The sequence below is a fragment of the Phascolarctos cinereus genome, unplaced genomic scaffold, assembly GCF_003287225.1.
Source record: "Phascolarctos cinereus isolate Bilbo 61053 unplaced genomic scaffold, phaCin_HiC Scaffold_5;HRSCAF=322, whole genome shotgun sequence".
Lineage (NCBI taxonomy): Eukaryota > Metazoa > Chordata > Mammalia > Diprotodontia > Phascolarctidae > Phascolarctos > Phascolarctos cinereus.
The window spans coordinates 412,638,337-412,651,701 of NW_027555958.1; the positions used below are offsets into that span (position 1 = coordinate 412,638,337).

Below are 13,365 nucleotides of genomic sequence, written 5' to 3' on the forward strand. Positions count from 1 at the left end.
TCCTGCTCGCCGTTTTGTCAAGTCATTGAAATAGGGCCTAAATTTTCCTTTGTGTAATCCTGTTTAAAATCCTTAAAACATCCTAGGTTATGGCTATTATGAATGTAGGTAGAGGCAGATTGGTAGAATACAGTGATCTCAAACTCAAATAGAAACGTCCACTACACCAGACCTAAGGATCCCAGTGACTTGAAAATTAAAATATTTTGACTTGAAAATGACATATGAACATTATCTATGTTCTTTTTTCATTTTCCTTCATTTTGTTAACTATTTCCTAGTTTCATTTTAATCTCGTTTGGGCAGCACTTTGGAGTTAGCTCTTTGTTGGATACCTCTGGTGGAATGAATAAGAGCCATCCCCAGAATCAGAAAAGCATGGGTTTAGATTCCATCTCACAGTCCCTTAGGTGATTCTTTAAAACGGTCCATTGCAGAGCAGTTGTCCACCTACGTCGGAGAAACCATTTATTCAAAAGGAGTTCCAACTACAGTGAAATCACAGATCTGTCCCCCTCCCCCTTTATTTTATTCTCTCACACTCATTATGCGTGTTTCTTTTGTTCTTATGATTTTTAGCAAAGTAAGCAATAATGGCATATAGGTTTGCTTGAAATTGATGAAAAAGGTTTTTTCTGATGAAGAACTTTCTTTGTTGCTTAATCCCCATTGCTGTTCTGCCATCTTGAATTCACTGTCTACTGTCTTTTTTTTTTTTTTTACTTTTTGGTGAGGCAGTTTGGGTTAAGTGACTTGCCCAGGGTCGCACAACTAGTAAGTGTCAAGTGTATGAAGCCAGATTTGAACTCAGGTCCTCCGGACTCCAAGGCTGGAGGCTGAAGCTCTTTCTAGCTGTCCCCTTCTACTGTCCTTTTTTTGATGAAATTTTCTATTTCTATAATTTGTTCTTTGAACTACTGATGCTTTATCATAGTGTTATATAGTATACAATTATTTTTGTGTTCTTTCTTTAAGAATTCTTTATTGAATTTAAGTATTATTGCATTGTGATCAGTAAATGATTCATTTAGTAATTCTGCTCTTCTATGTATGTTTTTGTTGAGTTCTTTATGCCTGAACATGTGGTTAATTTTTGTTAGGTTGTCATGTACAGCTAATAATTGAATAATCACTAGATATATATCATATCTAATTTTTAAAATATTCTATTCAGATGGTTAACTTTTTTCTTGTTCACCTGTTGATGAGATTTTTCTAGGCCGGAACTTAAGGTTTCTGACTGTTAATAGTTTTACTATCCGTATCTCCCTGTAATTCAATGAACTTCAATGAAATCATGATTGCTGAATTTGCTTTTTGGTGTCTAGTTGAAGCATAATAGTTTGTTCTATCTCTTCACTTCAACTCTGTGAATCTTTGTGTTTCAAATGTGTTTTTTTAGTGACATATTGTCAGATTCTGTTTTCAGATCCATTCTATCTTCTTCTGTTTCATAAATGGGTTCATCCCATTCACATTAAAAGTTATGATTGTTAAATACATACTTCTCTCCATCCTATCCTCTTGTTCTGAGTCCTTTGTTCCTTTATCCCTCTTGAAACATAAGAAGGTGGTAAAAGAGGAATTCATTTAACATTTGTGATCTATAAATAAAATAACCTCTGTTTCTTCTTTTGCAACTCTTCTCTTTCCCTTCCTCTGTCCTGTTGCAATATTTTTCTTTTTTTCTTTTTTTGCTTTTAATCCTTGCATTATGTTTCTCTCTCCAACATAGGAATTTGTTTTGCTTATGACTGTTCTCCTACCTATATTGCTCTCCCTCTTTGGACTTGCCTTTTTTCAGTCCTTGTCCTTTCATCTTCCTATTTCCCTTTTGAGTTTAATATATTTCCATTCTGAGATGTCTACCATTTTTATCTTGTCCTGTCCAGTCCAACAATTATTTTTTTTTCAGTAGAGAAGAGAAGGAAAATAAGAGTTGAGAATCTCTGCTGTTTCTCTTTTATCTGTTATCATCCCATCCAACCTGACTTGTTTTGTATTCCTTCTTTAATCCACCTCTTTTCTCTAGTATAGATTTAATAATATCTAGAATGACAACAAAACCTTTATTCCCCCTTCCTTGTTCCTTGTCAGTCTTGGCTCATTTGGAACTTTAGCTGTCCTGACATTATTCTTAAAGAACTTCATCATGCTTTTGTATTAATCTTCTTTTACTTGCTGTTTTTTTTAATGTATCTTTTAAAAGATGTGAGTCATTGACTTCCTTTTTTTAGGAGATTCCTATTTTTCATCGGAATAATTTTTCTTTCTGTCTTTTGAATTTCATTCTTGACAGCTTCACTTGAACACTGAAAGTGATCCTCCCTTCTCTTCTGATACTTATTGTTCTATTCTTGGCTTTTCTATTCTTTTGTGTCATCATATTTAAGATTAGGATTCCATTTCTCCAAAGCTTCCTCTTTCTCCATCTGATCAACCAAGTGTCTTTTATTTGTGAAATTTAGATCTAGGATAGAAGTTCACCTCTTTACTTCCTCCATCTTTTGAAGGATAAAATTATCATTAGTGGAAATCCCATTATTAGCCTTCCTGCTTCTTGCAAGGAGTTCTAGCAGTAGTCCAAATAATTGAAGTTCCTGATTATTAATGAAAATATGTTGAATTTATATGAGAGGCAGTCTAGCATAATTGACCAGAGTATGAACCTGGAGGAAGAAGTATCTGGATTCAGATTCTTGCCTCTGCCGTTTGTTGATCATTGTGTGGTTGCTTAAACCATTTACCCCCAGTTTCCTCATATATTCAACAGTGATGACAATAATTGAAGTACTTGCTGTATAGGATTTTTGTAGGGTTAAATAAGATGTCTACATAGAATTTTAAAATATTTTTGTTGCTCATTGTTGTTCAGCCTGTTGTTTGTTGTTCAGTTGTTCAGTTGTGTACAAACTCTTCATTATCCCATGGACGTAGCATGCCAGTGCTGTCTGTGAGGTTTTCTTGGCAAAGTTACTGTAGTGGTTTGCCATTTTCTTCTCCAGTAGATTAAGGGAAGCAGAGGTTAAGTGACTTGCCCAAGGTCACACAGTTAGTAAGTGTCGTGTAAATCTTAAGGGGCTAAATAAATATCAGATGCTATCATTATTATCATCTTCATTGTTATGGGGTTAAATTGAAAATTATCCCCCAATTTGAAAATTTTCTTTCCTTAGTAACTTAGAGCTTAAAGGATAACAAGTTAATGATTATCCTGTCTCTTTTATATTCTTGCTTTTGTATTTGTATCTTTATTACCTAGCATATAATAGATGCTGAATTAATGCTTGTTGGCTGATTGATTAGTTTGTTGCTTTAGTGTTACTCATTTCTGTGGAAAACAATTGTTTGCCCATAACCTAGAATAAGAGACATGATATTAGAAATATAATATTGCCCATAGCTGTTTCCTGGGAAGCTAAAGAAAACATTTCATTCTTTTGCTTGGAAATCCAAATATGATTCTGTGCATTGCTTTGAAAAACAACAAATATCTCTTCATTTATAGTTTATATGTACTTCTTTCACTGTATAGGAGAATGGACTAATATTTCAAGGTCCCTGCGAAAACTATCATTTTATAATTTAATTCCTAAGTGATCAAACTATTGAGAGTTCATTAAAGAAAACTATCACTTAGGATTTTTGTAGTATGCAAGTCCATCTTCATGCACATTTGTTTTAATTTTTTCCTTTTATAATATTTATCATGAATTTTCCTTTAAGCAGTAAAAGTCGTTAAATAAACACTTGAAGCTAATTAGAGGAGATAGTTTTCAATATATTGATATTGATAACTTATCTCTTTTCTTCCACTGTATTTCTTTCCATTATCTTTTTTGTTACACTCACCGTCTATGTGTGTGTAAGTATTTTCAGTTGACATATGCTTTTAGATAGATAAAACATTTAGTAAGTACTTCCAGTATGCCAAGTACTATGCTAAGTGTTGTAAATACAGCTACAAGGAATAAGGGAGACAGTCCTTGCCCTCAGTGAGCTTACTATCTAGAGGTGTAAGACAGCACTTATTATATATGCCAGACTTTAAGTTACAAAGAAAGGAAAAAAAAACCAGTTCATGAGCTTACATTCTAATGACAGATAAAGACAACATGTATATAAATCGATACATGCAAGGTAAATGCAGAGGAAGGGAAGCAAACCCAAGAGAGGAATGCTCAAATATTTGAGAGGTGAGGACCAGAAAAGTTCTGTAGATGATGACATTTAAGTTGAGCCTTGAAAGGAAGCCAGGGATTCTAAGACTGAGGTGAAGGGTAAATATCTAGGTGTTGGAGCAGCTGGTCCAATCATACAGTGGTAGTCAGTAAACCTTTAAATACCTGTTATGTGCCAGACATTGTATTAAGTGCTAGAGATGCAGAGAAAGATAAAAGGCTACTCCTGTTCTTAGAGAGCTCACAGTCTACTGGGGAAAACAATATGTAAACAACGATGTACAAGCTATATAAAGGATTAATTAGAAATAATTAACTAAGGGAGGGCACTAGAATTAGGGGGAATGAGGAAAAACTTCTTGTGGAAGGCAGAATTTTAACTGAGCCTTGAAGGAAGCTAAAGATGACAGAATGTAGAGATCAAGAGGGAAAGCATTCTAGCCATCATGGGGGACTGCCAGAGAAAATGCTGCTTGAGAGATGTAGTATTTTGTTTGAGAAACAGCAAGGAGGCCGGTGTCATTGGATTTCAAAATATATGCTGAAGTGTGAAGTGTAAGAGGACTGAAAAGGTGGGAGGAAGGTAGATTATGAACACCTTTGAACACCACACAGAGAATTTCATATTTAATCCTGGAGGTCAGTTTATTGAATGGGGAGGAGGAAGGGTGACATGGTTAGACCGATGCTTTAGAAAGATCACTTTGGTAGCTGATTGGAGGATAGACTGGAGTAGGGAGAAAGGCTTGTGGCAGGGAAACCAGCTAGCAGGCTATTGCAGTAGTCCAGGCATGTGGTGATAAGAACCTGTACCAGGATGGTGATAGAGTCAGATGAACAAAGGGGTAATGAGATGTTACGAAGATAAGATCAGCAGGACTTTTTAACATTGCCAATTGATTGGTTGTGGAAGGGGGGACAAGAGTAGAAGTCAAGGAGGACACGGGGTTGCAAGCCTGGATGACTAGGAGAATGGTGAGGAAGTTAGGAAGAGGAAAGGGTTTGGAGGGAAAAATAATGAATTCAGTTTTGTACTTGTTGAATATATCCCCGGGGACTTGAATATGAAGATTCCTATGGACTGTATATTAACTTAAAAAACCACATTGTCTATGTTCTTTTGTACTTTATTTTATTAAGTATTTCCCAGTTAAGTTTACTCTGGTTTAAATGCTCCCATCAAGTGTTGCGTCTGCAGGCCACATATTTGACATTTCTGAATTGTACTGGTCTGTCTAGCCATTCCTTCTCTGCGTATTGTATGCTGGTTGCTACTCCTGTATTATTTTATAAAAAAGTCCTCATCTTTTTCTTAAGGACAGCAAGCTTAACAGAAGAGCTGAGTGTTTCCATATCTCCCTGTATAGGAATATATTTATGTTGTAGCTCAAGCCTAACATGGTCTTGTATCATATTTAGAATAGAAAAAAAAATTAGTAAATTGTGTGTTCTTTTAGCCATCCCCTTCTAAGATAGCTTGCCCTTTTGTTTAAAAAGTAGTTATTTCTAGCCAACTTAATAGCTCTTAGCAAATGAAACCATTTGGAATTTCACAAGTGTGCTTCAGTTTCCTGAGTTTTAGATTTCCTATCATAGAGACAGTTTCAATAAATATACTTTCAAATGATAATAGCTCTGATTAAGACCAATTTCTTTATTTAAAAGAATAGCTAATTTTGCCAGTAGAAACTTTCAGAGAAATTCCATTTCGCAGCCAATTTTAGTTATTTCATTTGCCTGTTTATGTAGGCTTTGTTCAGGTTTTTAATGATCCATTCTGGAAAAATAAAATGATTGAAAAATGCTGTTTACCAGATCATGGTGTATATCTGAATGGATAGCCTGCTGAATTAGCCATTAAATATATCTTGGACAGATGTACAGATGGATATTTGCTGCATTGTTTTCATTTTTCCATCAAGACTTTATGTATGTATATGTGTGTGTTATTCAGTTTCTTGAAAGACATTTAAATATTGACTTTTAAAAATCATCGTTCCACTGCAATTCTGCATAACTTCTCCTATTAAGTTGGGCATTCAAAAAAGTATGATGTAAAAGGAGACTTCTCTTTTTATTTAAAATAAAATTTATTGTGAAACATGGTTTGGAAATAAAAACAGAAATAATCGTATAACTATAATCTTTGTAAAATGTTCTTTAAGACCAACAGGTGTTTCTTCTGGTACTTTTTTCGTGTTGTAAATTTTGTTTAGTTTTAACAAAACTATTTAACCTGATCTAGGCCAAGAGAGCTTTCCATTTTCAAGAAATTATTGGTTGATATATAAAGGAAGTTATTAATGAGAAGAGGAAAGTGAAATACTTTCACTTTGGTATCACAAAGACTTAATTTTCATTAGATAGAATTGTATTTAAGAAGTGCTGAGTAAGAGGTCAGAAAATTAATTTTTGGATAGTAGTTATCTCCAAATGCTGTGCCCAGAAAATAGCTTATGAACTTTTTGATATAAATTTATTTATTTGTAGTTTTCAACATTCATTTCCACAAGTTTTTGAGTTCCAAATTTTCACCCCATCTCACCCTCCCCCCACCCCAAGATGGCATGCATTCTGAATATCCCTTCCCCTAGTCTGTCCTCTTTTCTTTCTCTCCCCCCTTCTCTTATCCCCTTCCCCTTCTATTTTCCTGTAGGGCAGGATAGACTTCTGTACCCCATTTCCTGTATTTCTTATTTCCGGATAGCATGTGAAAACTTTTTTTTTTAAATATATATTTTTAAAACTTTAGGTTTCAAATTTTCTCTCTTCCTCCCTCCCCACCCACCCTCATTGAAAAGGCAAGCAACTCAATATAGGTTATACATGTGCAGTTATGCAAAACACTTCCATAGTAGACATGTTGTGAAAAACTAACTCTATTTCCCTTAATCCTATTCTGCCCTCCCATTTATTCTATTCTTTCTTTTGACCCTGTCCTCCTCAGAAGTATTTACTTCTGATTACACCCTTTCCAATCTGCCCTCCTCTCTATCATCCCCCTGCTCTCTTGTCCCTTCTCCCCCTATTTTCCTGTAGGGTAAGACAGATTTCCATACCCAATTGAATGTGTATGTTATTCCCTCCTTAAGCCAAATCCTATGAGAATAAGATTCCTCATTCCTCTCACCTTCCCCTGCTTCCCCTCCACTGTAAGAGACTTTTCTTTTCTGTTTTTTTTTTGTGAGATAATTTACCCCATTCTACCTCTCTTTCTTCTTCTCTGAGTATAATCCTCCTCATCCCTTAATTTTATTCTCCAGATATGACCCCTTAATCTTCAACTCACCTGTGCCTTCTATCTATCTAACTACATATACATACATATAATTTTTTTCCTCCAACTACCCTAATACTGACAAAGGTCTCATGAGTTATAAATATCCATGCAGGAATGTAAACAGTTCAATCTTAATAAGTCTCTTATGATTTCTCTTTCCTGTTTACCTCTTCATGTTCCACTGAGTCCTGTATTTGAAAGTCAAATTTTCTATTCAGCTCTGGTCTTTTCATCAAGAATGCTTGAAAGTCCTCTATTTCACTGAATGACCATTTTTTCCCCTGAAGGATTATACTCAGTTTGCTGGGTAGGTGATTCTTGGTTGTAATCCTATCTCCTTTGCCCTCCGGAATATTATATTCCATGCCCTGCAGTCCTTTAATGTAGAAGCTGCTAAATCTTGTGTTATCCTGATTGTGTTTCCACAGTACTTGAATTGTTTCCTTCTGGCAGCTTGTAATATTTTCTCCTTGACCTGGGAACTCTGGAATTTGGCTATATTCCTAGGAGTTTTCCTTTGGGGATCTCTTTCAGGAGGAGATCTGTGGATTCTTCCAATTTCTATTTGCCCTCTGGTTCTAATATATCAGGGCAGTTTTCCTTGATAATTTCTTGAAAGATGATGTCTAGGCTCTTTTTTTGATCATGGCTTTCAGATAGTCCAATAATTTTTAAATTCTCTCTCCTGGATCTATTTTCCAGGTCAGTTGTTTTTCCAATGAGATATTTCACATTGTTTTCTAATTTTTCATTCTTTTGGATTTGTTTTACAGTGTCTTGATTTCTCATAAAGTCACTGTCTTCCAATTGCTCTATTCTAATTTTTAAGGAAGTATTTTCTTCAGTAAGTCTTTTGGACTTCCTTTTCCATTTGGCCAATTTTTCTTTTTAGGGCATTTTTCTCCTCATTGGCTTTTTGGACCTCTTTTGCCATTTGGGTTAGGCTATTTTTTAAGGTGTTATTTCTTCAGTATTTTTTTGGGTCTCCTTTAGCAAGCTGTTGACTTGTTTTTCATGACTTTCTTGCATCACTCTCATTTCTCTTCCCAGTTTTTCCTCTACTTCCCAAAATCCCTTTTGAGCTCTTCCAAGGCCTGGGACTGATTCATATTTTTCTTGGAGGCTTTGAATGTAGGAGCTTTGACTTTGCTGTCTTCTTCTGGTTGTATATTTTGATCTTCTGTTTCACCAAAGTAAGATAATATAGTCTGACTCTTTTTGCGCTGCTTGCTCGTGATCCCGGCCAGTTACTTGAGTTTTAAACTCTTTGTTAAGGTAAGAGTCTGCTTCCAATGTGGAGAATGTACTGTCCCACGCTTCAGGGTTTTGTACAGCTGTTTTCAGAGATACTTGTAGGGACCTGTAAATTTTCAGTTCTCACAAGGTGGTATGATAAGGGGCATGGTGTTTACTCCTTTCCTGGCCTGTGACCACAAGTATTCCTTTCTGTCCCGTAACTGTAGGGAGGGGTTCCTTTCCACAGCCACTACAAGCTCCACCACGCCAGCGTTCCTCCTCACCCCAGCACCGCCACCCAGAACTGTGACCCAGATCCACACACGGGCAAAGCAAGAGATTCCTGCCTGAGCACTGGCAAAGAGATCCCTGCAGTCCCTCTCTGATCAGGGCACTGGATTCCCTGTCAGTCTGTGGGCTGGAAGCTCGGGAAGCAGCTGCCCTGCCTTCCCCTGACCCTCTCAGGACCAGGCTCTTGGGGAATGAAGCTGAGACCCAGCCTTCCTTTCTCAGCCCTGACAGAAACAGACTTTTCCCACTGACCTTCTAAGTTGTCTTTGGCATTAGTGGGTTGAGGAGTCTGGAAACCTCCACAGCTGCCCTTGATTCAGTCCTCTGAGGCCTGCTCCCGGTTCTCTTGTGGCCTGCGCTCCCACGCTGCACTGCACTCCACTCCCAGCCCTGCCTGATACACCTTTCTGATCAATCATCCAGGTTGTCTTGAGCTGGAAATTTGTTTCACTCTGTCTTTTTGTGGATTCTGCTGCTTCAGAATTTGTTTAGAGCCATTTTTTATGAGTATTTGGAGGGGTTTGGGGGAGAGCTTAAGCAAGTCACTGCTTTCACTCTGCCATCTTGGCTCCGCCCCTGAATTTTTTAAGTTAACCCTTTTAAAATGGATATTAATTTGTTGTTTATTTCCAGATAATTTTTGACTTTTTTTTTTAAAATTAACTCTTTGTTATCTCAATTTAGATGACAGTAGAACTGCAAGCCAGTTGGATGAGTTTCAAGAGTGCCTTTCCAAGTTCACTCGATACAATTCAGTTCGACCCTTGGCTACCTTGTCTTATGCTAGTGACCTCTATAATGGTTCAAGCATAGTCTCCAGGTAAGCATTATGTGTTAGTGGGGAAGTACATGAAGCATAAAGTCTGTTCTTTGTTGTGAGAACATGTGAAAGGTCATTGTGTTTATATTTTTAATATGGGATAATGGCCTGTCAAGATGTTTTTTGGAAAACCTCATGTTATGGTTATAGTTTCCTTTTCCAAGGCCACTTGTTTGGATTCTTCTTATTAAGAATGTCTCATTGATAACTAAATTTAATTATTCTGATAATTATTTCTTATACATATTGGGGAATGTAAACTTTTTTTCGTGAAATGATCAGTATACATATCTGCTTCAGTGAGTGACACTTGAATTTAAGCCACATAAAGCCACAGTTTGAATTCCATCATCAACTCTAGTTGTACCTTAATTTTTGAAAGTCAGTTATAGATTTATCATTCAATTAATTAGTTTATATGTATTTTGATAAAGTTGTTGTATCTTTAATCTTGTGCTGAAAGTACCTGGAGCATCACATAAATGGCATATTATAAAACTATGCCATTAATAAAAATAAGAATAGGTTTCATAAAAATGTAACCAGGCTAAGAAATTTCACATATTGCCATTTTCATAGAATCAAAAGAATTTTCTTGTAAAACAGTAAAAAAATTAAGCCATGTATTTCTTAGCAGAAATTGATAATTACTGAATTACCCATGAAAGTCAGACTTACAGTACACATCAGGTATGACCCAAATGTAACCTATACTGATTAAGTTCACCCTAGTGGGAATTGAATGCAGATGAGAGCCCTCCCAGAGGGGACATGAATTTTGATAACTGACATAAGTTTAGCCTGAATTGGTTTTGATCTTGTAAAAAATTCTTTCCTTTCTTGATCTATTGCAAGAACATCACTAATGTAGTATTTGCTTAGAAAATACTAGAAGAGTAGCAAATTTCTTGATATTTTCAAAGAGGAGAGTGAAATTCATTGTATGTTAAGTTTTCTTTTGCTATTATTGAAAATTTAAATGATCTTAGGATCATTTTAGCCTGAGGTCAGGAGATGGACTTTTGTTACTGTTAACAAACTTAATCCTGCTGAGGAATTTTCATATTATATCTTATTATTTTAATCAGCCATGATCCTCCCCACTCCCCCTCTCCAATCTCAGCTTCCCATCCCTGGTTGAGAATGCAAGGAAAAACAAAACGCATTACAAACACTTATACTCAATTAAAACAGATTTCTGCCTTGACTGTGTCCAAAATAATATGTCTCAGTCTGCATTATGAATCTTTCACTTCCCTATCAAGAGGTGGGTGGCATGTTTCATCATTAAGCCTCTAGAGTCCTGGTTGGTCATTACACTGATAACAGTGATAAGAGCTCACCACAGTAGTATTCCATTAAATTCATTTAAGTTCATTCATTCTTCAGATTACCATTCTTTGCCACCTCTAAAAGAGCTATGAATATTTTTGTACCATCCTTAGAGTTAAACATGTAGAACAAATCCCTCCCTTAATCTATCCTTCTCATTTCTCCTTCTCCTTCTCCATCTCCATCTCCCCTTTCCTTCCTAATTCCATGTTGATTGAAATGTATTTCTGAACTCAGCTCTATGTGTGTTCTTCCTTCTTTTTGGCTAGTTCAGATGAGAGTGAGGTTTAAGTGTTAATTCTTCCCACCACCACCTTCTTCTTGATTACATAGAAGTCTACTTGTACACCCTAATTATGTAAGATAATTTCTTCCCTCTCCTCCCCCAAAGTGTATTGCTGTTGCTCTTTCTTTCCCTTCTTAAGATCATGGAGACATATCAGAAACACTCCCGGGCCTGTCTAATTACACTCCCTCTGTGGACCCCAATGACAGTAGGGTTCAGAAGAGGACACGTATCATCTTTGATTATGTTTGAATGTAAGCAGTTTATCATTGTATAGTCCATTATCGTTCTTCATTCATATTTACCTTTCATGTTTCTATTCACTCCTGTGTTTGAATTTCAAAGTCTCTTTGCTTCTCTGGTCGTTTCATCAGTAATGTTTAGAAGTCCTGTATTTTATTAAAGATCCATTTTTTCCCCCATAGCATTATGCCACACACACACACACACACACACACGTGTGTGTGTGTGTGTGTGTTTATCTATCTATCTATCTATCTGTATATATGTATACATGTACATGTAGCCAGGTAGATTATTTTTGCCTGTAAGTCTATATCCTTTGCTTTCTCTAGTAAGTTTTCCACTCCTTTATAGTACTGGCTACTGAATTGTCACTGATCCTGACTGTGATTCCTCGATACTTGATTTTTTTTTTCCCTAGCTGTTTGATATATTTTTTCATTGACCTAGAAGTTCTGGATTTTCCCTGTGATTTCCTGGGAGTTTTCATTTTGCTTTTTCATTTTTTTCAGGAGGTGACCTGTGGATTCTATTTCCATTTTACCTTTTGGTTCTATGAAATCTAGGCAGTTTTCTTTTAAAATTTCTTGAAATATGATGTTTAGGGTCTTATTATGGTCCTAATGTGCAGTGATCCTTAAATTGTTTTCTTCTTGATTTGTGTTCCAGGTCATTTGTTTTTGCTATGAGATAACTTTACTTCTTTTATTTTTTCAGCCTTTTGGCTTTATTTTAAGATTTCTTGTTGCCTTATGGAGTCATTGGCTTCTATTTGGCCCATTCTATTTCAGGGACTTTTTTGCATGGCCAAAAGTTTTATTCTGTTTATTCTCTTTTAAATTCTTTCTTTCATATCTTTCATTTCTTTTCTAATTTTTTTTCTCAAACCACTCTCATTCCATTTATAAAACATTTTTAAACTTTTTAAAAACTCTTCATCTCTTTCAGAAATTCTAGTTGAGTTTTCCCTAAGATATGTTTTTCTCTGAGGCTTTGCTTATAGATGTTTTATAGTCATTCTCTTCTGTGTTTGTGTCTTGAATATCTTTTCCATCATAATAGCTCTTTATGGTTGAGTTCCTTTTGTGTTTGCCTGTTTTTTCCTGTCTACTTCCTGACTTCAGACTAGATCTTAGAGCTGGCCTCTGCCACACTTCTGGAGCAAAAGTCTGGGCTGGTCCTGTTGTTGCTTTCTTGGGCCATTGAGTGTTGTATTATTCTAAGATTTCAAAGATAGGATGGTGATCTGAAAGCGTTCAGTGCTCCAAGGCAAAATCCGATTGCTACTCTCCTGGTCTGAGTTCCCCAAGTTCCTGACCTGAATTTGTGTCTGTGCGAGAGCAGACTGCTGCTTGACTCTCTCCCCATCAGCCAACTGGAAAACTCTGTTGGTTCTTAGTGGCAGAATTTGGGACTCCCTTTAGTCTGAGTTTCCTGCCGTTGTTATTGTTTTGCAGACTGCTTTAGACACTGGAAATGAGACCCTGTTCGGAGTTTGGGTTTGATTCATGCTGCTGCTGCCTTCTGAACTTCCTTCTTGCTCAGTACATACGCAGGGCCTCCCCACCCAGAGAATGCTGCTTACCTACGCAGGGCCCCTTCTCAGCCTGGTCGGGATCTGTGACCTGGAGCTGGGGAGTAGGCAAGCAAGACTGCCAACTGGCATCTGTCACTGTCACAGTGACCTTGTTGGGGT

General features: G+C 36.5%; 1 protein-coding gene across 1 annotated transcript in view; it reads left to right on the forward strand.

The window, feature by feature from the left end:
• The window catches only part of COP1 (COP1 E3 ubiquitin ligase), a 202,432-nt gene that overhangs the window by 108,708 nt on the left and 80,359 nt on the right, over positions 1-13,365 (forward strand). The window contains exon 11 of the mRNA XM_020984279.2: positions 9,673-9,808. Within this exon, the coding sequence (XP_020839938.2) occupies positions 9,673-9,808 (136 nt within the window). The remainder of the gene's footprint in view (positions 1-9,672; positions 9,809-13,365) is intronic.